The sequence below is a fragment of the Anopheles aquasalis genome, chromosome 2, assembly GCF_943734665.1.
Source record: "Anopheles aquasalis chromosome 2, idAnoAquaMG_Q_19, whole genome shotgun sequence".
NCBI classification, from domain to species: domain Eukaryota; kingdom Metazoa; phylum Arthropoda; class Insecta; order Diptera; family Culicidae; genus Anopheles; species Anopheles aquasalis.
Genome location: NC_064877.1, coordinates 79,226,389 through 79,249,108, shown reverse-complemented (window position 1 = coordinate 79,249,108; position 22,720 = coordinate 79,226,389). Strand labels below are relative to the sequence as shown.

Here is a 22,720-nt window from a genome sequence, read left to right as displayed (position 1 = left end):
GCACGCGATGCTGCTGAGTAGATTTGTAACGTTCTGGGTTCTGTTCGATGCCTTTTGGTTAGGAATTAGTTGTTGGCGTTTATTCCGTAAGTATATTATCCGATATTGCGTGCAGTCAAAGTTCAAACAAACAAAGACTAACTTCAATGTCAATTGATTACGCATACTAATCGATACGACCAAAACATATCCAACTTACTATATCTGGAAAGGATATCATTTCAATCACTTAATAATGCAGAAAGTCCTGTCGACAGTTTTAAGGATTCACAGCAAGACAATTACTGTGGCAAGGTATCGATAGACTGTCCCATGAAAAGGACCTGCTTATCGCATGGTATCATGGGCACGTATGCTAATGAATACAATATAAACCAAAAAAAAAGTCCTCCCGTCTATCACGCGCCCATTCCAAAACGACATAGAAATCAATGCGCATCGTTACGATTTGTAAATATTTAAACTATCGCACCGAACCGTTAGATTTTATCGATCTGGCTCAAACCATTCATTTTATGCTCGAGATTAAAATCGAAAATTACGTCGATTTGAATTATTGAGCAAATTAACCGCAAGGGATCGATGGTCAGGGATCACAATCGTGTGGGGAATCGATGAGAAAAAGTCATCACTACCACGTAGAGAGCGGAATCAACCATCAGAGTCGTAATAGCCAGTCCGAAGTGAGGCCGTAATGAGCTTTTTCACCATCGATAAGCCTCCGGGCGTACCGTATGTTGTGCTGAAGCTACTTCACTTGATGGGCATCTCGGTGGAAGAGCGCGTTCGGTATGGACACGTTTTAGTGATATTTCTGGTCTTTCTGGTGGTGATTGCTGTTCCGAAAATGTGCTTCGGCTACCCGGACTTTGAGTCCACCGTTATTGGATTCGCGGAGTTGTTCTTCCAGACGAACCGATTCGTCGGAGTGCTGCTGATTGCGCTGTACAACGAAACGCTTACGAAACTGATTCGAAAGGCTGAGGGTTTCACGCGTGATGGTAAGCCGATCGCGCTGTTTCATCGGCGTGCGTACATTTGTTGTATTAACTTGTGCCCTCTACCTTACGAGGATCATCTGTCTACAGTGCTCACGGAGGCTCCACCGGTAGCTCAACACCTCATCAGCCATGACAAGCAGATCAATCGAGTGCTCAAAGCGTATCTCATCGCGATCCTTGTGCCGGCCAACTTCTACAGCAACGCTCCCATTGCGATGACTCTGTGGAACTACTATGGTGCTACTGGGAACGAATCTACGATTCAGTTCAATCTGCTCATGGAGGAGAATTTCTACGGTCTGGACATCCGAACGAATCTGAGCCACTATTTGATTTTCGGGGCCATCATGGTGCCAACCGCGTACTTGTGCTCCTTCGTTGGAACGGCCAAGCTCGTCTCACTCCTGACCCTCATCAAGTACTGCACCATCTACTTTCAGGTGGTTAGCCTAAAGATACGGGATACTGCACGCCATCAACGCTACGACACAGAGCTGAATAAGATCGTGCGAATGCATCAGGATGCGCTAGAGATGGCCACGGAGCTGAAGACGCTTACGGCACCCATTTTACTGATGCAGTTCCTCCTCTGTGTGCTCGTTTGGAGCTCCATGCTACTCTACTTTACCGTCTCGGTAAGAAGCGATGACGAATTTCGGATGAACTCTAGACTTTAGTTGCTCCTATTTCTACCCCCAGGGATTTGGCACACAGTTCATCAATCTTTTCGTACTGTTTCTGTTCGACACTACCGAAATGTTTGGCTACTGCTATCTGGGAAACGAGCTTTCCGATGCTGTAAGTCTTATTCTATATTCCAGCAATCATGGAGAGATTAAGGGAATCGTTCTGAATGCATCCTTGTAGGCCTCTGAAGTCGGCACAGTGCTATACGAAAACGGCTGGGAAGCCGAAAGTCCTGTCGTGCAGAAGAAACTACAGCTGGTGCTATTTCGCTCGCAAAACCGCGTCGGTATAATGGCCGGAAAGTTCGCTTACATGAACATGGAGCAGTTTGGAGAGGTTAGACTGACCGGTCTGTACGCGTTCGATCAGTAACTGATTCGTTTTACTTTTAGATTGTTAGAACCACTTACTCGTTTTTCGTGGTTCTTCGGGATGTGTTTTAAAGGATGTTAAACATTTTACTTTAAGTCATTGTTGCTAGTGTGTCCAGCTGTGTTAGTATGGTTACCGAAAAAAAACGTAACATACAGTGCATTTGTTTTCTGTATAAAAAAAATGTTATTTATACAGAACATTGTTTTAGCTCAAAGAGAATAGAAATATTGACACTAATTCACATTTCACATTGACACTATTCAATTTGATAGAAGGTTGATTACAGAAAGTACACTTTTGTCGTGTGGCTACAAGCTTAAAATACGTATTTTCATTTAACTTACATGTGATTTCTAGTGATTTTGACTTCCTTAAAGCGATTAATTGACCCTCGATTACGAATTGTCCCTCGATTCATTCAAATTCTATTATCGGATGTCTTTCAGAAGGAACGACACGCATTAAATGTCATCTATTTTATTCTGTATCATCAGACTAAATCATGCTTCATGTTTTATTTTGGGCTCATTGCGTTATTCCTTTTGTTGCTCCAGAATTCGGGACATATTTAAAAAACGGCGTTGGTAGCATTTAATTGGTTGATGTTACAATTTTTGCATTAAAATTAATGATTTATGAAATCACAACAAATGGCTACATTTGCAGTTTGAGCTGTCCTCGATCTCATCAATACTTAAGCTGAATCTGCATTTTACACTTTCCTTCTGCTGTCGCGATCGCCACGAACAATCGATTGGGTTACCATCCATCTTCAAGGTGGTAACGTTCGAAGATGTATTTTTAACATCGAAGAATGTGATTCTATTATTCCTTACATCCACCTGTAACGATGTCACTCCAACGAAGGGTAGCTCCAAGTGAGTTAAATAGTTCGATCGCGCAGAAATGATGGATAGTTTAGGGGGGTAATTTGTGCGATTTACCGTCAAGGACGTTAACCTGTTAGACGAAATATACATCGATATCGAAAAAAGTGAAGCAATTATTTTCCAAATGGAGGTTTTTTAAACGAGAAATGTTTGTTATACAAGAGGGTAGATCTGATAAGGTATTTCCTTCTAAATACAACTGATTTAACGATGGAGTGTACCATTGACATAAGTCTAACTGATTTATCTGATTATGCATCAATATAACTGTGTTAACATTATGATTGCGCAGAAATCCGGTGAGAACTTGGAGTTGATTTGTACTAAGATCTAACTCTTTAAGAAGAGGACAGCCGTCGAACGTATTCAAATCCAAAGTATGCAACTTGTTTTCAATGAGAGTAATCTTATACAAAGATAGCTGGCAGGAGTGGTCTGTGCTATTGATAACGATTCTGAGATTTGTGTACATGATCCGAATTCTAGACATTGACTGCATGTCGCAAAACATCGCCAAGTCCAACGTCTCAATCGGTGAATGGCCAATAGTAAGGTCGGCCATGTTCTTCAAATTCTTCAAACTGGAAGGAATTTCACTCAACCGGCTACGGTCGATCGTCAGCTGCCTGAAAAGGATATTCTCGCGGGTTTCTATTATACTCAGTTGTGTGTTGATGATGTGCAAGAATGCTACACTGCATTCTTGAGGAATGATTAAATGTGTCACTGCTGGTGAGTTTTTAACCGTTAATCCATGCTTCAGATATGGATTCAATGTTGACTCCCCAATAACACTATCGCGAAAGTTTAATATTACGAAGAGAGTTTCGCGAGGAAGGTGCTTAAACACATATGTTCCCTCGCTGCTGGGGGAGAAGTCCCTTAATACACATTTGTTTACTTCACATTTGAACTGGAATGCCACGACCATTGGAATGCAAAAGCTACAGAAGGTACAGAAAAGACAAAATTTAAACGGAAATTAAATCATTTTTTACTTCACCGCACAGCAATTTTATTTTAAAGCACATACTATTTTAGTAAGCTAGAAAACACCATCGCGCAGCAGGAACCAGAAAGCTAGTGTAGTAGAGCAGAGTTGGTAGATGAATAGTTAAGGTATATTTGATTGCAGTACCTAGCCGAGTCACGCCTGTCCGTAAACAGAACTGTTTTTGCAGAAACAATTTAGCTAATAATATGAATGTGATTGACCACTAACGCGCTTTTGATGACATGCCTTAGTCATACCGCTATTTGGCACGCGATGCTGCTGAGTAGATTTGTAACGTTCTGGGTTCTGTTCGATGCCTTTTGGTTAGGAATTAGTTGTTGGCGTTTATTCCGTAAGTATATTATCCGATATTGCGTGCAGTCAAAGTTCAAACAAACAAAGACTAACTTCAATGTCAATTGATTACGCATACTAATCGATACGACCAAAACATATCCAACTTACTATATCTGGAAAGGATATCATTTCAATCACTTAATAATGCAGAAAGTCCTGTCGACAGTTTTAAGGATTCACAGCAAGACAATTACTGTGGCAAGGTATCGATAGACTGTCCCATGAAAAGGACCTGCTTATCGCATGGTATCATGGGCACGTATGCTAATGAATACAATATAAACCAAAAAAAAAGTCCTCCCGTCTATCACGCGCCCATTCCAAAACGACATAGAAATCAATGCGCATCGTTACGATTTGTAAATATTTAAACTATCGCACCGAACCGTTAGATTTTATCGATCTGGCTCAAACCATTCATTTTATGCTCGAGATTAAAATCGAAAATTACGTCGATTTGAATTATTGAGCAAATTAACCGCAAGGGATCGATGGTCAGGGATCACAATCGTGTGGGGAATCGATGAGAAAAAGTCATCACTACCACGTAGAGAGCGGAATCAACCATCAGAGTCGTAATAGCCAGTCCGAAGTGAGGCCGTAATGAGCTTTTTCACCATCGATAAGCCTCCGGGCGTACCGTATGTTGTGCTGAAGCTACTTCACTTGATGGGCATCTCGGTGGAAGAGCGCGTTCGGTATGGACACGTTTTAGTGATATTTCTGGTCTTTCTGGTGGTGATTGCTGTTCCGAAAATGTGCTTCGGCTACCCGGACTTTGAGTCCACCGTTATTGGATTCGCGGAGTTGTTCTTCCAGACGAACCGATTCGTCGGAGTGCTGCTGATTGCGCTGTACAACGAAACGCTTACGAAACTGATTCGAAAGGCTGAGGGTTTCACGCGTGATGGTAAGCCGATCGCGCTGTTTCATCGGCGTGCGTACATTTGTTGTATTAACTTGTGCCCTCTACCTTACGAGGATCATCTGTCTACAGTGCTCACGGAGGCTCCACCGGTAGCTCAACACCTCATCAGCCATGACAAGCAGATCAATCGAGTGCTCAAAGCGTATCTCATCGCGATCCTTGTGCCGGCCAACTTCTACAGCAACGCTCCCATTGCGATGACTCTGTGGAACTACTATGGTGCTACTGGGAACGAATCTACGATTCAGTTCAATCTGCTCATGGAGGAGAATTTCTACGGTCTGGACATCCGAACGAATCTGAGCCACTATTTGATTTTCGGGGCCATCATGGTGCCAACCGCGTACTTGTGCTCCTTCGTTGGAACGGCCAAGCTCGTCTCACTCCTGACCCTCATCAAGTACTGCACCATCTACTTTCAGGTGGTTAGCCTAAAGATACGGGATACTGCACGCCATCAACGCTACGACACAGAGCTGAATAAGATCGTGCGAATGCATCAGGATGCGCTAGAGATGGCCACGGAGCTGAAGACGCTTACGGCACCCATTTTACTGATGCAGTTCCTCCTCTGTGTGCTCGTTTGGAGCTCCATGCTACTCTACTTTACCGTCTCGGTAAGAAGCGATGACGAATTTCGGATGAACTCTAGACTTTAGTTGCTCCTATTTCTACCCCCAGGGATTTGGCACACAGTTCATCAATCTTTTTGTACTGTTTCTGTTCGACACTACCGAAATGTTTGGCTACTGCTATCTGGGAAACGAGCTTTCCGATGCTGTAAGTCTTATTCTATATTCCAGCAATCATGGAGAGATTAAGGGAATCGTTCTGAATGCATCCTTGTAGGCCTCTGAAGTCGGCACAGTGCTATACGAAAACGGCTGGGAAGCCGAAAGTCCTGTCGTGCAGAAGAAACTACAGCTGGTGCTATTTCGCTCGCAAAACCGCGTCGGTATAATGGCCGGAAAGTTCGCTTACATGAACATGGAGCAGTTTGGAGAGGTTAGACTGACCGGTCTGTACGTGTTCGATCAGTAACTGATTCGTTTTACTTTTAGATCGTTAGAACCACTTACTCGTTTTTCGTGGTTCTTCGGGATGTGTTTTAAAGGATGTTAAACATTTTACTTTAAGTCATTGTTGCTAGTGTGTCCAGCTGTGTTAGTATGGTTACCGAAAAAAAAACGTAACATACAGTGCATTTGTTTTCTGTATAAAAAAAATGTTATTTATACAGAACATTGTTTTAGCTCAAAGAGAATAGAAATATTGACACTAATTCACATTTCACATTGACACTATTCAATTTGATAGAAGGTTGATTACAGAAAGTACACTTTTGTCGTGTGGCTACAAGCTTAAAATACGTATTTTCATTTAACTTACATGTGATTTCTAGTGATTTTGACTTCCTTAAAGCGATTAATTGACCCTCGATTACGAATTGTCCCTCGATTCATTCAAATTCTATTATCGGATGTCTTTCAGAAGGAACGACACGCATTAAATGTCATCTATTTTATTCTGTATCATCAGACTAAATCATGCTTCATGTTTTATTTTGGGCTCATTGCGTTATTCCTTTTGTTGCTCCAGAATTCGGGACATATTTAAAAAACGGCGTTGGTAGCATTTAATTGGTTGATGTTACAATTTTTGCATTAAAATTAATGATTTATGAAATCACAACAAATGGCTACATTTGCAGTTTGAGCTGTCCTCGATCTCATCAATACTTAAGCTGAATTTGCATTTTACACTTTCCTTCTGCTGTCGCGATCGCCACGAACAATCGATTGGGTTACCATCCATCTTCAAGGTGGTAACGTTCGAAGATGTATTTTTAACATCGAAGAATGTGATTCTATTATTCCTTACATCCACCTGTAACGATGTCACTCCAACGAAGGGTAGCTCCAAGTGAGTTAAATAGTTCGATCGCGCAGAAATGGTGGATAGTTTAGGGGGGTAATTTGTGCGATTTACCGTCAAGGACGTTAACCTGTTAGACGAAATATACAACCCATCCAATGAATCCATCATTCCTATCCATCCGATATCGAAAAAAGTGAAGCAATTATTTTCCAAATGGAGGTTTTTTAAATGAGAAATGTTTGTTATACACGAAGGTACATCTGTTAAGGTATTTCCGTCTAAATACAAATAATTTAACGATGGAGTGTACCATTGACATAAGTCTAACTGATTTATCTGATTATACATCAATAATACTGTGTTAACATTATGATTGCGCAGAAATCCGGTGAGAACTTGGAGTTGATTTGTACTAAGATCTAACTCTTTAAGAAGAGGACAGCCGTCGAACGTATTCAAATCCAAAGTATGCAACTTGTTTTCAATGAGAGTAATCTTATACAAGGATAGCTGGCAGGAGTGGTCTGTGCTATTGATAACGATTCTGAGATTTGTGTACATGATCCGAATTCTAGACATTGACTGCATGTCGCAAAACATCGCCAAGTCCAACGTCTCTATCGGTGAATGGCCAATAGTAAGGTCGGCCATGTTCTTCAAATTCTTCAAACTGGAAGGAATTTCACTCAACCGGCTACGGTCGATCGTCAGCTGCCTGAAAAGGATATTCTCGCGGGTTTCTATTATACTCAGTTGTGTGTTGATGATGTGCAAGAATGCTACACTGCATTCTTGAGGAATGATTAAATGTGTCACTGTTGGTGAGTTTTTAATCGTTAATGCATGCTCCAGATATGGCTTGAATGTTGACTCCCCAATAACACTATCGCGAAAGTTTAATATTACGAAGAGAGTTTCGCGAGGAAGGTGCTTAAACACATATGTTCCCTCGCTGCTGGGGGAGAAGTTCCTTAACACGCATATGCCTATGCCACATTTGAACTGAAATGCCACGACCATTGGAATGCAAAATACAATGCACCAGCTACAGAAAAGACAAAATTTAAACGGAAATTAAATCATTTTTTACTTCACCTCACAGCATTTTTTTTTAAATCACATACTATTTTAGTAAGCTAGAAAACACCATCGCGCAGCAGGAACCAGAAAGCTAGTGTAGTAGAGCAGAGTTGGTAGATGAATAGTTAAGGTATATTTCATTGCAGCCTAGCCGAGTCACGCTTGTCCGTAAACAAACCTATTTCTGGTGAAACAATTTATGTAATAATATGAGTTTGATTGACCACTAACGCGCTTTTGATGTCATGCCCTAGTCATACCGCTTTTTGGCACGCGACGCTGCTGAGTAGATTTCTAGCGTTCTGAGCTCTGCTCAGTGCTTTTTGCTATTTTTTGGCGTTTATTTGATAACTATGTCAATGATCCGATGTTGCGTCCAATCAAGGTTCAAACAGAAAACTCTAATTTCAAGGTCCAATGTCAATGGATTACGCATACTAATCGATACGAGCAAAACATATCCAACTGACTATTTCTGGAAAGGATATCATTTCAATCACTTAATAATGCAGAAAGTCCTGTCGAGAGATTTAAGATCGATTCACAGCAAGACAAATACCGTGGCAGGGTATCGATAGACTGGCTCATGAAAAGGACCTGCATAACCCAACGTATCATGGGCACGTATGCTAATGAATACATTTTCAACAAAAACATCAACATCTTTTCAAACGGTACCTCTTAAATAGTGGGTTGATTACATATAGCATCCTTTTGTCTTGTTTCTACATGTTTAAAATAGGTTATCACATGAAACTTAGTGGAATTAACGGCAACCTAATAACATTATTTAGTATTTCTTTTGTTGTATACAAATGAAAAGATTCTCAATGACTGTACGGCTCGTATCGATTTTATGTATCACTCCACGTGAAGCTTCTGCCATGAACCATCATCGTCGTTCATAAATAATTAACAAGATTCATTATTAAAAATATGGTTTACTTTTTAAAACGACAACAATCGATGGGTCGTTTTGTGAAACGCTTGTGAAACGACAGTCTTGTTAGGCAGCTGTAATCATAATCAATCGCATCATTCACATTGTTTTACGGTCTTCCGCAATGTCGTTCGTTAAGTATCTTGGATCAAATTTAAAATCCCAGTTTTTCACAATATCATACCGATCAGCAATTAAATTAGCAACCTAGGAAATATATATTTTTCTTTAGATAATAGTAGTAGCGATCATTCGGTCCTGTACGACGAGAAACGAAACAAATTGAGAACCCAGCATCGTTACCAGCAGCATCATCTGCGAGCAAGCTGCCCACACGATGCACACTTACCACTCTCGCTGCTGTCGATACTCCCTAGATTCGGCTATTGGCATTCGGCCAGACGGCGTCCGGGTACGGAGGTGCCGTTCAATTAGCGGTCCTACTGTTGCTAGAACATTCCACTGCCACTGTTTTTCGCGGTAGGCCTCATTCTGAAGCGTCATGCCCGTCATTGGTATGACCTAGCCAGCGAGAACGAATCGCTTCTTCTTGCTTGCCCCTGGCCACGACTAATGTGGCCTTCCGGATGACCCGGCGGCTCGTCTGCAATTATTTTGCGCTTCTACCACCGGTTTAGTTCTGCTTCCGTGCTTCTAGCCGTGAGCACTCCAACGTGTGGTTCGCTTAGCGATGGGTAACATATTCGGCGAATTCGAATCCCAATCCACCACGTGGAGATAATCGCTTACACTCATGATCGAGCATTAATGTGAGAATGGCGCCCCACTGGAGCCCCGATTAACGCATCTTAAGGATATTCGCTCGTATTGCGACCAATTGCGGAACGTACTTGCCCGAAACAACGCCAGAAGACCCGTACTGGAAAGGCATTCCGTGTATTCTGCTACTTAGTACGACCGGTGAGTATTACCTTGTTATCCAGCTGATTGTTATCAACGAATGAGATCCGTATTCTTTGCTTAGGTTGCGAGATACTGATCAAATGTACGATACGATGATCATCGTGTAATTGGCGCACCGGCTCCGGTGGATGGGCCAGCAACTAATTGGCGGTCTATAGCAGTTGCTCCACTAATTACTCATCGACGTTTGCATTACTGTATTGATGCGTTTGCAGTAGGATAGCGCACTACAGCTCCTACATCCGGATGAAGAGCGAGGTGTTGCTCTCAAAGCTTCGGAAGAACGTTACACTCTTGGCAGCCAGACTGTCTGCCTGGCGTGGCATTCCCGTCTAAAGCTCATCCTAGAGGTTCTGTCCCTTTAGTGACGCTGCGAGGTAATTAAGGAATGAATCTTGCAATGGAATGGTGCCAATACACGCAGCCTTAACACTCTCGGCTTCCCCTCCTCGCACTGACCTCACTGCCTTCCGACATGGTTGCTTCCATTCCATTGCCTCTCGCTCACACGAGCTAGAACAACCCAAAGTGGTATCTAGAAGTGTACTAGTAGTGTGTCTACTAGTATGGGCCCCTGGGTACCATATAGATAAATAGAGTAGCCGAGCAGACCGTTGGCGTTAGTTGGTGTTCAGAACTTGTCCGAGGCGTTGTCGTCAACACAAGAAGCCACCTGGTGTGCCAGTGCAGTGCAGTGGAACAACTCATCGTCTCATCGGACACCAAGCCGACTTCTCTGGGCTGCTGAAGGTCAAGTTCAAATCACCGAGCCCGCCCGTACCGAGGACACCGCTCGAGGACTCCAATCCAGTCCAGTCGCCGTGGCTTTTGGCACGAACCTTCATCGGAGGGAAGATCGGAATGAGAACAGTGGCCAAAGTGGCGGTACCTGAGGCAACGATGCATCGATGGCTGCCGTCGAGGGTGGTGGTCTACATTCTGGTCACTGTCGGGGTCGCCATGATCAGCTTCGCCGGTGCCGGTTTGCGTGAGTACTACCGATGCCAGGGCCAACCGGGCCAACCGGGGCGACTGGTTCTCTCTTGTTTCTACGATTCGTTGCGTTAGAATTTCAGATCTAATTGAGCGACGCTTCACTGCTGCTATTGGTGCAGTGAGAGGGGGGACCTGGGGGGGGGGGGGGGGGTGATCGTGTGGTGCATCATATTCGATCACCATTACGCCACCATTCCCAAGGAAGCTTAGTTGCTGGCGGTCTTATATAAGCAGTTCAATGTTGTAGTGCTTCAAATAGTAGACTCTAATGTCGTCTTCATAGTTTAAATGTTTTTGCCAGCTAATTCAACCGAAAACCCCTTTAAGACGGCGTCCTTTAACCGCTGTTTCATTGCGATAGTTTTGTGATAAGAAAACAGTTTATTAGCTATTCGGCTCTTCTGCATGGAAACTCAGGAAGTAAAGAGCGAATCCATTGAAATTGTTTGTTTATACTGGTTATCACTATTTCTACTAATTAATACGATGGCAACAACATTACAGGATCGCTGGTAGTGCAAGATGATTCAACGACACCTGGCAAGCCCATTAATTAGCAACGCATTTCTGGTTTGGTTTGTCATATTCCTTTGCCTTACGTCTTTACTACCGGTGTCTTATAGCCACGAATCAACAAGAACGACAAACATTGTACGTGACGAATGGGACACTGCAGTTGTTTGTCCATTAACAGGCGCAACAGATAGCTCTGGCTCGCGGCGCCATTACAAACGGCGTACACGGTGATGGGCCAGGTAATGGAAAGAAGCAAAAAACGAGAGCAAAGGACAAGAAAATAGTTTGCTAAGAGGGTCACAAAATAGTCTACGACGGATAAGTGTTGTCTAATGCGTGACCTGGCGACTACTGTGAACGTGATGCCACGTGATCGTAGACCTCTGAGCGAGCTCTGCTTTTTAAGTTGTTCTCGGTCTCTATTCGTAGAAATACCGAAATACGAGGTCGGAGTAAATGGTGAAAACGGAAGTAAGATGTTGAAGGATTCGCCACCAAGCTTCACAAAACACAACGCAATGAATATCCAACGTTCTTGTTGAATTTCTTGAAGCAGAATCCCATAAAAAAAGCCAACGAGAAAAGCAAAAGAGTAGATCGCGCCACCGCGAAATGTTTGTTTGTTTGCCCGGCGGTTGTGACAACATGCAGATGATGATCACTGGGGGCAGGTGAATTATGCGTCGATTCTCAACTTGCTTCAAGTTACCGACCGGCGATTTGTGATGTCGAATTAGATAGGCAGTCAGGCTCGGGCTCGGCCACGAAAAGGGCCGGGGATGAACGAGTTGGCTTACGATTGCGCGCCTCGACCGGCACGTGCACACCGCGATCATGTACCGCTATCGAGCCTTTCCTCCTCATTATCGATGCACTCGCGTAATGTGAGGGTAAATAGACAGGCCAGCTAAAAACCATCAAACCATCATCGTTAGCACCCACCACCACCATCATCATCATCATCATCATCATGATCATTGTTAAGGGAAAAGCAACCGTCCCATTGGGGGAGAGGGGAGCTTTTCCCAAGCTCGATCATCGATCGATGACGCGAGAATCTGAGCGCACGTGAGCCCAACTGGTGCGCTAGTTCCTAGTTCGATAACAAGCTTTGTTCGCGGCCGTACCCACCTTCAAACGTCTTCCAAGGAAGTACCTTCCGTGTGAGGTCGCCACTTGGCCAATGCGGTGCGATCAGCCACGGCTCGGTGAGTGGTTTCCGGTGGTTAATCCAGCGTTATTCGTTGCTTACAAGCGCCAACAAAGTAACAGCACTACACTACACAGCCCCCACCACCATGGTGGTTGTTGTTAGAATTCCCCGAAAAAAAAATAAAAACAAAAAAGTGCACCGCAGGATCATGTCGCGAGTGCAGCGGGTTTGGGATTTCCACTTATCAAACGCACCGATCGCGCACAATCTTGCGCCTCATCGAAACGCCTTGTCAACCTGCCAGTCAACCGGGTGGAACGGGTTTACGGTCGCAGAGCTGTTGAGCTGTTGTTGTGCTTATGTTTACTGCCCCACCGGGACGGGGGGTCTTTTCGCGGAGAACCGGAGTAATCTGCAATTCGAAACTACTAAGCCTCTGCGTAAATTGAGGAGCAGCAGCAGCAACAGCAGCAACTTGTCAAACCGAAAAGGGGAATTCTCTGGGAATGATTATGCTGATGAAACTGGTTTGTGATCAACATTGAATCTGAGTTGAGTTCGAGTTTAGGATTCGAATAAATCGATTAGCAATCGAAGCGAATTATAGCGCGCTACAGATGCGCAATTTTATTGATCAATATTTTAGATTACAATAATTTAATTGACGTATTCGTATTCTGCAATGTATTGTCATGTTTTTGAAATAAACCAAATAAATCCGAGTAACCTAGAATATTGATCAATAATATTGATTGTGCGCGAGTGTAGCATGGTTTAGGACATTTGTGAATGCGTTTGCGCATCATGCAACGCGCATCCACTTCTCGTACGGTGCATGTATGCACGGCGCCTGCTACGAGCCAACCAGGTTCGTTTGCTATCAACGTTGGCATTGAAGTCTTTCGTTCGGTTCATTACTGCGGAAGACACAAGCAGTGCGCGGCCGACAAGCAACTCAGTCAAGTTCAAGGTCACGCGATTTTCTTCCACCAACAGTATCGTAAACCCCACCACTACCTCCACCCCCTCCCCCGCCCCTCTTCCCCTTGCCCACCACTCAAGGCCTACAAGGAAGGCACCGTCCATAAAACACCGTTGCGTCGGCTAAGACGGAAGGCGGCTACCATCTGCTGCCATGTTCACCGGTTTTTCGCCACTTTTCCGGCCCACCAAACGTCACGGTCACGGCTACATCAGTCAACGTCATCGCTCGGATCGCTTATCCGATGACCGACTTGGACAGTGATGCCCGGAAGACGCCAGTTGTTTGAAGCGAATAATTTATCATTCTCTGCTGCTCATCTCTCGTGCGCAGAGCAGCAAATAAACGTGCCAGCTGCTTCTAGTTGCTTGCTTGAGTAGAAATTTTGGTGACAATAGCTGGCGGAGAATGTATGACAAAGTGTCAAATTGCTCATCCTAAAAATTCCACGGCATTCCCGCGATGCTAGGATAGATGACGCGTAAGAGAACCGTTCCAAGAACCGGACAGGCCGTACCGTTTCACGAAACATATTAATCCGAAACCGAATGTACACACGGGGCAGGGTGTATTTTCACACGGATTTCATTTGACCGCGCGAGGGCGAGGAGAAACATGTTTGCAAGTTAATGAGTAACGCAAATAAAGTTCGTACAGAGATTCATCACATACACTAGAGCCTCACAGTGTTGTGTCCGGGATGCTATCCGGTCAGCCCTTTTCTGGGATCAACGTAGAGTCTTTGTTTTGAAGTCACTCAGAGTAGCCACAAAAGGGGAACCGGTTGACCGGTTGGCCAATAACTTTCGCTATTAAAGAACAACAACCGTTCCCGGGTGGCTGTGGTAATGAAGCGCACGAGTGCTAAGTGTTCACCACTGGCGCAGACAGTTTCTGTTGTTCTCAATGTTCCTCCACCGTTGGTGGCGCGTTTTCGGGAGCTTCGCGAGCATCGCGTGCCTTTCGATCGCGAGCATTGACTGGTGTGGTGGCGTCTCTCACTCGTTGGAGCCCGCTGGTCATCGGGTTGGATGGTCTATAAAACGAGGAGAGCGCTAGAACGAGGCGCACCATTCGGTCGGTGGGCACGTAAGGGGCTAGATCGTTCGGACCGGTACTCTGATTCTCCGCATTTGGAACGCATTTGGACAGAGTGTATCTGCATAACAGTTGGCGAGTTGCTGTCGACATTTTGCTTGCAGAAATTTGCTCCGTGATTTACCGGTGACCAGTGAAATCAGAACCGGAAGAAGAAGAAGAACGGCAAAAAGATGCAGCTACCATTGTGTTCGCGTGCTGCCACCCGTTTGGGCCAATCGATGGCCGTAGTCCTCGTGCTCGTCCTGCTATCCGTGCACTACAGTGGGGCCTTATTTCGTACGTATCATGCGTCAGGATTCGCGCATTAGGTGGTCAAACAAACAACCAATTAGAATAGTAGCAGTTTACGCAACTCGCGCCAATACCAATAGATCAGTTCCCAGTAGTCGCCGCTCGTGCCTTTATTATCAGCTCACTAGACGGCGAGTGGTGAGCGGCTGTGAAAATTAGCGAACAATTACCGCTCGATAAGCCAGCCAGTGGTTAAACAATCAAACACACCAGGGTCGTGTAAGCAATATTGCGGCCGTTTATATTCAAACACGTTCACAGTGGGCAACGAGAACAATTAAACAGCACAGCGAGCACCGTGCGCGCTTCAATGAAGTAGCTAGGAAGTTGTCGTGTTGTCGTCATCGAACGTCCGGGAGCATCCATTTTCGATGTCCATTCTGTCTTGTGGAGAGGAGTTTTATTTCCTTGTAACGTATTGGCCCACCGAAAAAATCGAGAACCAGGAAGTGAATGGGGGAGTGGATTAAGATTGATCGTTTGTGGACGATGGATTAGTATTCAATGATGCTCCGTTATGCTAGAGCTACGTTTGGATTTTTTCGCTTCACCAGCCAGCCAGCCAGCCAGACAGACAGATTAGAGTTAATGTATTCTCGGTGTCATTCCTCAGCCATGAACTGAGCGGCATCGGAATGATGATTCGGTAGCAGGCAGCGTGGGGATGGGGGTGTTGGTCTAGCTTAATGTGTGATTTGTTTGGTTGAGTCTCACATTTTGAATGTTCAATTATCTTCTCCTGCAGCGCCCGTTCTGCGAGCATGTCCCCGGAATTCCACCGATCTGGACCAGTGCATCATCGAGGTGGTGAATGAACTGCGACCCCGGCTGGCCACTGGAGATTTCGGTGAGAACTTCACCATCACCTCGCTGGAACCGATCGTGATCGATAAGCTGGCGATCAAGCGGGGTGAAAGCTTTACGGCCAATTTCTCCAACTTCCGGATCAGCGGCGCTACGCATGAGAAGACGGGCTTTATCGTGAAGAAACTTAAGTAAGTCGTGGTGATCGTTGGTGCTTGATTCGTACCTTTTTAATTTAATTTTCTCTCGGAACCTGAATTCCCCAGAACCGATCTGGAACGAAAACAAATCAACGCAACGCTCGTGCTGCCGAAGCTGCAAGTTAATTCAAAGTATGATCTACGGATGAGCATCCTTGTGCTTCAGATTGCTGGTAAAGGAGATCTGCAGGTCAATCTGAGTAAGTTCATCGCGAACTAAGCGTCGACGCCGTTACTGATCGTTTCTGGTTTCCATCTGCTTTTCCTTTCCTGCCAGCTGACACTCGCGTAAGCCTGAAGCTGACGTTCTACACCGAGACGGTCGATGGTGAGGAGTACTTCCGCTTCCGGCCAATCACGCTGCGTGTCAAGTTCGGCAAGGCGCGGTTCTATCTGCAGAATCTGTTCAACGGTGATCCAACGCTCGAGGCGATCGGCAATCAGGCCATCAACGAGAACCCGGACGTGCTGCTGGATGAGGTGAAGGGTGGCATCGAGGAGAATCTGGCCACGCTGTTCACGAAAATCGCCTCCGAGGTCGTGAAGGATGCGCTGTTCGAGGAAGTGTTTCCCTGGAGTTAATGGCGCCGTTCGTCGGTCGGAAGGTGGCCCAGTGCGCCTATCATCAAATGATAAAAAAAACAACGGTTACCTGCTTGGAATGTGATTTAAACATGTATACACCCACACAGACACATTTACCTTCTATCAGCCTCTCTCTCTCTCCCTTTCCCACCGTATTGGCGTCGTATTTTGTGTTGATTTTATCCGGAGAATGAAAGAAGCGAATGTGAAAGCAATGCAATAAATTAGCACCCTTTATGGAATTTACTAAACGGGTTTTGTTTAGCGTTGTATTTTTCGCTGACCGTTTGTTGGAAAATGGCAAACATGGTGTTCAGCAAACATGGTGAAGCTGTAGACTATTTACGGGTGTAGTAGGTATTAAAATTGGTTATTCACACTTGGTTTGAATATTTTTTCAAGAACGCTAAACATTTTAAAAGTACTGTTAAAATTGTTTGAATCAGTCGAAGTAAAACAGATGTTGCTGAAGATGATTTAAATATCACCCTATTCTCGTTTTCTCTAGCAAAATAATAAAAAGCACAGACACGCGTTCGTGATTCTAATGTCATGGCTGTATTTTTTAGCAAAATTCCTTCAAACATTGAACAAATACTCTTGGAAAGTCGTAGTTTAATGTATAATATTCAAACCAAACAACCAAGCTATGTGATTATGCCACAATCAATTAGTCTCGAAAGGGTGAAAAAGACAAAGCACAAAGTCGTTTAGAACCTTGTAAAACGTATGAACAAAACAAACACGTGTTTAGAGCAGAAAACAACAATTGCAGTTGTCCTGTTTGCAAAGAAACTAGAGACAAAATGGTTTGCGACAGTAAAGTGTTTTCTTTTGTGACGTTATGTAACACATTTTACCAGTGATTATATCCCAGTTTTGTACAAACAATGGATTACAGAACAAATCAAAACGAATTTCCACGCGAACGATTTCTCATCACGCGTTTCGTTTGCGTTGATTTTGCGCGGTTTTCTTCGCGGTGCTCGAAGAGTTTGTGTCACGACTTATCCTCGCCTGAAATCATGCCTTGAATCCGCTGCTCGAACCTCGTTCGAGCACTGATGTTGAGTCTCACTCGATCCACGCGTTTCCGGTGAGATAAAGGATGTTTTCTTTTGTATTTAATGGGGATAAAATAACCACAAATTAGCTATTGCGATATAACATAGCAAATTTATAAGTTAGTTATGGTTTTTCCATTGTTATTCGTTTGAACTTATGCTGGAAATCACTCTACTCCCCCTTGTCCAGCATAACAAGGGGAAAACCGACGTCACTCAAAGACTTGATTGGGGTTTCCACATCGCACCCTCGATAAGTTATGCGACATTCAATAACTTGATGTAATTTCCCATTTTCTAGCTTTTTGTTTTGTCTACATTGTATCCATTTGGCTCGGCTGGGTTACGCTGGAAGCGCGTGATGGCGATTGAAAACCCATTGATTACTTGACTACAAAAATGAACGCAAACAGTGTCGTGTGTGTTTGGTTTCATCCAAATTACCACCTCGACATGCTATTTACCTTCGCATTGTATCTGTTTGTCTTCTGCTTAAAACTGCTTCCGTTTTGCGCCGTCCACCGCACTGGCCATCGACATCGGCATCGGTGTCTGCGCGTTTTCGCGTGCTGGAGCAGCTCAACACGCGCTGCGCACATTCTAATCGATCGCCGTGCTTAACACATTCAACTCCTGGAAGCGTTCTTGGCGTGCCGTGGACCAAAGAACCGAACTGCGTCATCTTGGCGTCGCTCGGATTGTCAATATTTTGTCTCCATCGGCCGCCTCCAAAACAAACAAAAGCGAAGCGGTTCCCGGCTGTGCAGAAAACCGGACTGCATAAGATAGTGCCATACATGGGGTTGACAGAGAAGATTCCTGGGCATTATCCGCACAAAAATGTGGATCCATTTACAACTTTTTCGTCCACACTATCGCATTACTTGGCGCCATGGAGCGATGCACGAAACACAGGAATAAAAGTTGGAGAATCGATCCGATCCTCTTTCTGTGGGATGCACGCCATTCGGTTCTTAACCGCTTGTTGACCTACCTCTACCTCGCTCGTACACGCCCGCTCGATCGCTCGAAACTCCCTTCCGTCGGGATGCCCTTACGAGAGGAACGTGTATGTGTCCGTAAAGCGCGAATCGTGCGTCTATAAAAGCCGGCTACCGATCGGCCACCGGCAACAGTCGACGGCTGCCGTCACAAGCACCGAGCGTCGCCTCGTCGTATCGCTACATCGGATCCGGTATCTCTCTCGTTCCAGCGTGAAGAAAGAAAGTGTAGGAAAAGTGAGAGTGCCCCAATCGCCCCGTTCGTAGCCCGTTCCTTGCTTCACCACCAATTGAAGTCCTTCGTTTGCGGATTGCGGATTGTGAGCTGTGCAAGTTCACGGTCACGGTCACGGAAGTAATATCTACCAGTAATCGACCTGTTTCTTGGTGCCGTTAGCGGTGTGCTAGTCCTGTCGCCGTTGTCGTTGTCGTCGTCGTGAAGAAAGTGAAACCGGTACATGATGCGGTCGATGTCGCGCGCCGCGAGGTCGAATGCCTCAATTGCAGTGGTTGTGCTGTTGCTGGTCGCATTGAGCAATGAATGCTTCGCCTCACTTCGTAAGTAATGGGTTGGAAAAAGGTGGTTAATCAGGTGGAAATCGCTGTTGTTGAGCTGTATGAATGCTGTAGTTAGTGTAACTCGATCAGCCGGGACTAGGTTAGTCGCTTCCAGATGATTCTCCCCCGTTTTTGATCGTTACGATCAGCAAGTGCTATCTCTCTGGGTCTCTGGGTGTATTGTGATGCAACGCATGGTATTATCACGCTAGTAGCATCTTAGTACGATGCGTGCATTCCTTTGGCCCAGGCGGTGTTGTTAATGTAATTAATGTCATTATCGAACCACTCCGCTTGATTTAACAGCGCTTTGAGAGAAGCTGCAAATGAATAACTGAGTGGAAACAGGGGTTCAATTGAAGAAATGAGGTTGTTTCCGAATACTTATGGTGCACATTCCATTTAATGGGAGATTTTCGTGATTCGCGAACTGAGCGGATCTTATTAGGTTATAATTTGCGGAGTAAAAATGGGTCAATAGTCCAGTGTATCGAGATCGTAATTCTCACCAGCATCAGAGAGAAGCACGCAATAAAAATAATAAAGCCATCAAGACAGACAAAGGAACTTATTTTTTCAATAATAAGCATCTTAAACGTGACTAAATCGCAATAGAATTCAGGTGCTTCATTCTGCTAATCCCATTCTATATGTTTGGCGACTTTAACTATTCCTAGAACACTCTAATCCTCTTTCTGGAGCTACGTGAGCAGCAAGCTTTAGACCATTTAATCCCCGAATGGACTTGATAATAGCCTCAAAATGGATGCTCCAAGGCAGCAAGAGAACAACTAACGCGCCTTAACAGTAAACAACGATCGCGCTGCGTTCGCTGCACTTAATAGAACAATTTCATATCTGCACGTGACCCCGGTGCCAGTGCGCGAATGTGCGATCAATTGTGGTTGTGGCCGGCCCATGAGGCCCATTAAAGCAACAGATCTAACCGATCCCAAATGACACAGCTTGCTTTGACCGAGCAGCTGTGCCCGTGTCACTCGAAGCATACTATTAGTAGACGCTAGCCATTAAACCGGTGCCTTCGGTTGCCCCAAGCTTCACCATTGATGAACTTTGGATACGCGACCGTCACTGATAAGCACGTAGCTCGCTAACCAACGACGAACAAACACGTGCCCTGATGGTTGACCTGATTTCACGCATTGTTCCCGCCAGGAACCGGAAAAATCGTAGTAGTAGTCCATGATCATAGTGATCGACTTGTGTAAGCGTAACTGAATCTGGATCCAAGTTCACGGAGAGTTAATGTGTTTACGCGGAATGTCGTCCCGATCGTTGGAGGAGTGCGTAGGATCCTTCACCTACGACCCACGGAACCGTTATTATCACCGGTTATGAGGCTCGATAATCATCATGTGCGTTGTGTGCCAGTAATTGGATAGTAGGGATCAACCCAAGATCGCCTTGTAGTGTCGTGGTGGTGGTGGTGGTGGTGGTGACCTTTGGTTGCACCTGATCATATTGTTCAATTGTTCGGTTCGCATGAGGAAGCAATGTCGATACCGTACGGTCCTGATTAGACCTTAGCATAGAGTGCCTCCAAGGCGTAGGTCTACCCTATTCGTAAATGGTCGTCTGTTTCGAATCGATACGCCCCGGACCCAGAGGTCTAGCCATTTCTACTGGGTTCCGTATGCACGTCCGTAATCGGATCGAAGTGACTTCATTCCGCTTTCAAGACACGCACCGCTTGAGGCGTAGGACGGAGGTACTGTTCAAGAACGCTACACCCTTAGCATCTCGGTTGAGGTGTTTTAATATTCCGTCGACACCGTGCCAGGGACGTGGCGAATAGGCGTCTCATTCAGTCGCGGCATTGGATTGCAACGATGACACTGAAGTTCCGGCCACGTTTCGAACATCAAATTCTAATCGCCACTAACATCATCTACTGTCTCTCTCTCTCTCTCTCTCTCTCTCTCTCTCTCTCTCTCTCTCTCTCTCTCTCTCTCTCTCTCTCTCTCTCGTTGCATTCCTCCTTCAACGCATCAGCATCGTCAATTAAGGTTTGCTCTCGGAATGATCCCAACATTGCCACCTGCATCACGCAATCCGTCAATGAGTTGCGTCCCCGGCTGGCTAGTGGCAAAATCTCGGATGGTTTCAACATTCCGCCAATGGAACCGCTTGCCCTCAGCACGATCAACATGGACCGTGGTTCGGAGTTTAAGGCCCAGTTCAGTGATCTGCTCGTTTCCGGGCCCAGCATGTTCAAGATCGATGATCTGAAGTAAGTGCACCGGGCGCCATCTTGGCGCGGAAGTCCACTAACCGTTTTTAACACGAAATAATTCACAGAGTAAACCTCGACAAGTGGATGTTTGACTTCAACATCTTCCTGCCGAAGCTATCCTTCAAGGGAAAGTACGATCTGAAGATCAAGCTGCTGGTGCTCAACATTGCCGGTGTCGGCGATCTGACTGGTGTGGTCGGTAAGTATGCTAGAACGATGGCGAAGATTTAAATCCTGTTTGTTAATTTCCCCTTTAATCCGATGCGAACAGAAAACAGCCATGCTCGCGTGAAGCTAATGCTCGAAAAGTACCGGCGGGAGGATGGTCGGGAGTATCTGCGAGTCCGGAAGCTGCTGGTACGCATCCAGGTCGAGAAGGGACGCTTCGACATGAAGGATCTGTTCCGGGGCGATCCGGTCCTGAGCCAGGTCGGTAACCAGTTCATCAACGAGAACTCGCGCCTCTTCCTGGACGAACTGACACCCGGGCTGGAGCGCAGTCTCGCCGAAACGTTCAAAGAAACGTCCAACGAGATCCTGCAGCAGGCAACTCTGGATGAGATATTCCCGGTTTAAGGGCAACGCACCGCGATTGCGTCTCAAGAAAGTCAAGGACATGCTATTGCCGTCGCCATGCGGCAGAAGGAATGGGTAATCTACCGATAAACTGTGATCAATTTGCACCGGAGCGATCAGCACATCCGCCAAGGGCGCGAATGGAGGGATCGATCAAGTACAATAGTGCGTATGTTAGTGTGTGAGCGTAGGGAGAGAGAGAGCAACTTGTCCCACAGTTAGCGAATGTGGGAAAATGGTTGATACAATAAAATTACTTAATGCACCAATACTACACCACATGATGATGATGCTCTCACTCCATTATGTACCGCCTAACCCGATTGTGCTGTCAGTTGCCTTACCTCAACTCGCTCGTTTTTGCAGCTTATCAACAACGGAAAGCGGAAGCAGCTGACTGTTTGCCTGCCAGCGCAACTCAAGGTGGACGAGATGGCAAGACAATTACCTTTCTCCGTCTTCGCAGCAATCCATCCAACGTTGCTTCCGCTTCGATTCCGTTGGATGCCAAGTTTTTCGGTCTAGACGATCGCATTCTTCCATAATCGTTGTTGTTTCTAGCATCTTCTAAGGCGCAATAAACGA

The 22,720-nt window shown here is 45.3% G+C and overlaps 5 protein-coding genes across 6 annotated transcripts; 4 read left to right on the top strand and 1 right to left on the bottom strand.

Annotated features, from left to right (window-relative positions):
* Positions 1-694: 694 nt before the first annotated feature.
* On the top strand, positions 695-2,131 carry LOC126569636 (odorant receptor 30a-like). Its single transcript, XM_050226874.1, has 5 exons — positions 695-1,001; positions 1,089-1,636; positions 1,701-1,799; positions 1,869-2,024; positions 2,081-2,131. The coding sequence occupies exons 1-5, from the start codon at positions 695-697 to the stop codon at positions 2,129-2,131; spliced, it is 1,161 nt and encodes a 386-aa protein (XP_050082831.1).
* A 573-nt stretch (positions 2,132-2,704) lies between these two features.
* LOC126577302 (uncharacterized) lies at positions 2,705-3,884 on the bottom strand. The gene is made up of 2 exons (XM_050238814.1): positions 3,747-3,884; positions 2,705-2,905 (listed from the first exon to the last, which is right to left on the bottom strand). The coding sequence occupies exons 1-2, from the start codon at positions 3,882-3,884 to the stop codon at positions 2,705-2,707; spliced, it is 339 nt and encodes a 112-aa protein (XP_050094771.1).
* A 1,023-nt stretch (positions 3,885-4,907) lies between these two features.
* Positions 4,908-6,344, top strand: LOC126569635 (odorant receptor 30a-like). Its single transcript, XM_050226873.1, has 5 exons — positions 4,908-5,214; positions 5,302-5,849; positions 5,914-6,012; positions 6,082-6,237; positions 6,294-6,344. Exons 1-5 carry the CDS (start codon positions 4,908-4,910, stop codon positions 6,342-6,344), a joined length of 1,161 nt encoding a protein of 386 aa, XP_050082830.1.
* A 4,356-nt stretch (positions 6,345-10,700) lies between these two features.
* On the top strand, positions 10,701-16,948 carry LOC126569645 (circadian clock-controlled protein daywake-like). 2 transcript variants are annotated; one of them, XM_050226886.1, is made up of 4 exons: positions 10,701-11,042; positions 15,839-16,088; positions 16,164-16,297; positions 16,375-16,948. In XM_050226886.1, the coding sequence occupies exons 1-4, from the start codon at positions 10,916-10,918 to the stop codon at positions 16,677-16,679; spliced, it is 816 nt and encodes a 271-aa protein (XP_050082843.1). In that variant the 5' UTR covers positions 10,701-10,915; the 3' UTR covers positions 16,680-16,948. The 2 variants fall into 2 exon arrangements, with proteins under 2 accessions (XP_050082843.1, XP_050082844.1); XM_050226887.1 differs by lacking the exon at positions 10,701-11,042 and adding an exon at positions 14,764-15,078 and having other exon boundaries at positions 16,375-16,947.
* Positions 16,949-18,892: 1,944 nt separating this feature from the next.
* Positions 18,893-22,409, top strand: LOC126569646 (circadian clock-controlled protein daywake-like). Its single transcript, XM_050226888.1, has 4 exons — positions 18,893-19,305; positions 21,319-21,556; positions 21,625-21,758; positions 21,831-22,409. Exons 1-4 carry the CDS (start codon positions 19,206-19,208, stop codon positions 22,133-22,135), a joined length of 777 nt encoding a protein of 258 aa, XP_050082845.1. The 5' UTR covers positions 18,893-19,205; the 3' UTR covers positions 22,136-22,409.
* The last annotated feature ends 311 nt before the right edge of the window (positions 22,410-22,720 follow it).

Coding starts and splice junctions, on each gene's coding strand:
- LOC126569645 (XM_050226886.1), top strand. CDS start 10,916: ATGAGAACAGTGGCCAAAGTGGCGGTACCTGAGGCAACGATGCATCGA. Junction 16,089..16,163: donor TTTATCGTGAAGAAACTTAA/GTAAGTCGTGGT, acceptor TGAATTCCCCAG/AACCGATCTGGAACGAAAAC. Junction 16,298..16,374: donor AGATCTGCAGGTCAATCTGA/GTAAGTTCATCG, acceptor CTTTCCTGCCAG/CTGACACTCGCGTAAGCCTG.
- LOC126569635 (XM_050226873.1), top strand. CDS start 4,908: ATGAGCTTTTTCACCATCGATAAGCCTCCGGGCGTACCGTATGTTGTG. Junction 6,013..6,081: donor GAAACGAGCTTTCCGATGCT/GTAAGTCTTATT, acceptor GCATCCTTGTAG/GCCTCTGAAGTCGGCACAGT. Junction 6,238..6,293: donor ACATGGAGCAGTTTGGAGAG/GTTAGACTGACC, acceptor TTTTACTTTTAG/ATCGTTAGAACCACTTACTC.
- LOC126569646 (XM_050226888.1), top strand. CDS start 19,206: ATGATGCGGTCGATGTCGCGCGCCGCGAGGTCGAATGCCTCAATTGCA. Junction 19,306..21,318: donor TGAATGCTTCGCCTCACTTC/GTAAGTAATGGG, acceptor TCAACGCATCAG/CATCGTCAATTAAGGTTTGC. Junction 21,557..21,624: donor TTCAAGATCGATGATCTGAA/GTAAGTGCACCG, acceptor AATAATTCACAG/AGTAAACCTCGACAAGTGGA.
- LOC126577302 (XM_050238814.1), bottom strand. CDS start 3,884: ATGGTCGTGGCATTCCAGTTCAAATGTGAAGTAAACAAATGTGTATTA. Junction 2,906..3,746: donor TATTAAACTTTCGCGATAGT/GTTATTGGGGAG, acceptor ACATCGTTACAG/GTGGATGTAAGGAATAATAG.
- LOC126569636 (XM_050226874.1), top strand. CDS start 695: ATGAGCTTTTTCACCATCGATAAGCCTCCGGGCGTACCGTATGTTGTG. Junction 1,637..1,700: donor TACTCTACTTTACCGTCTCG/GTAAGAAGCGAT, acceptor TTCTACCCCCAG/GGATTTGGCACACAGTTCAT. Junction 1,800..1,868: donor GAAACGAGCTTTCCGATGCT/GTAAGTCTTATT, acceptor GCATCCTTGTAG/GCCTCTGAAGTCGGCACAGT.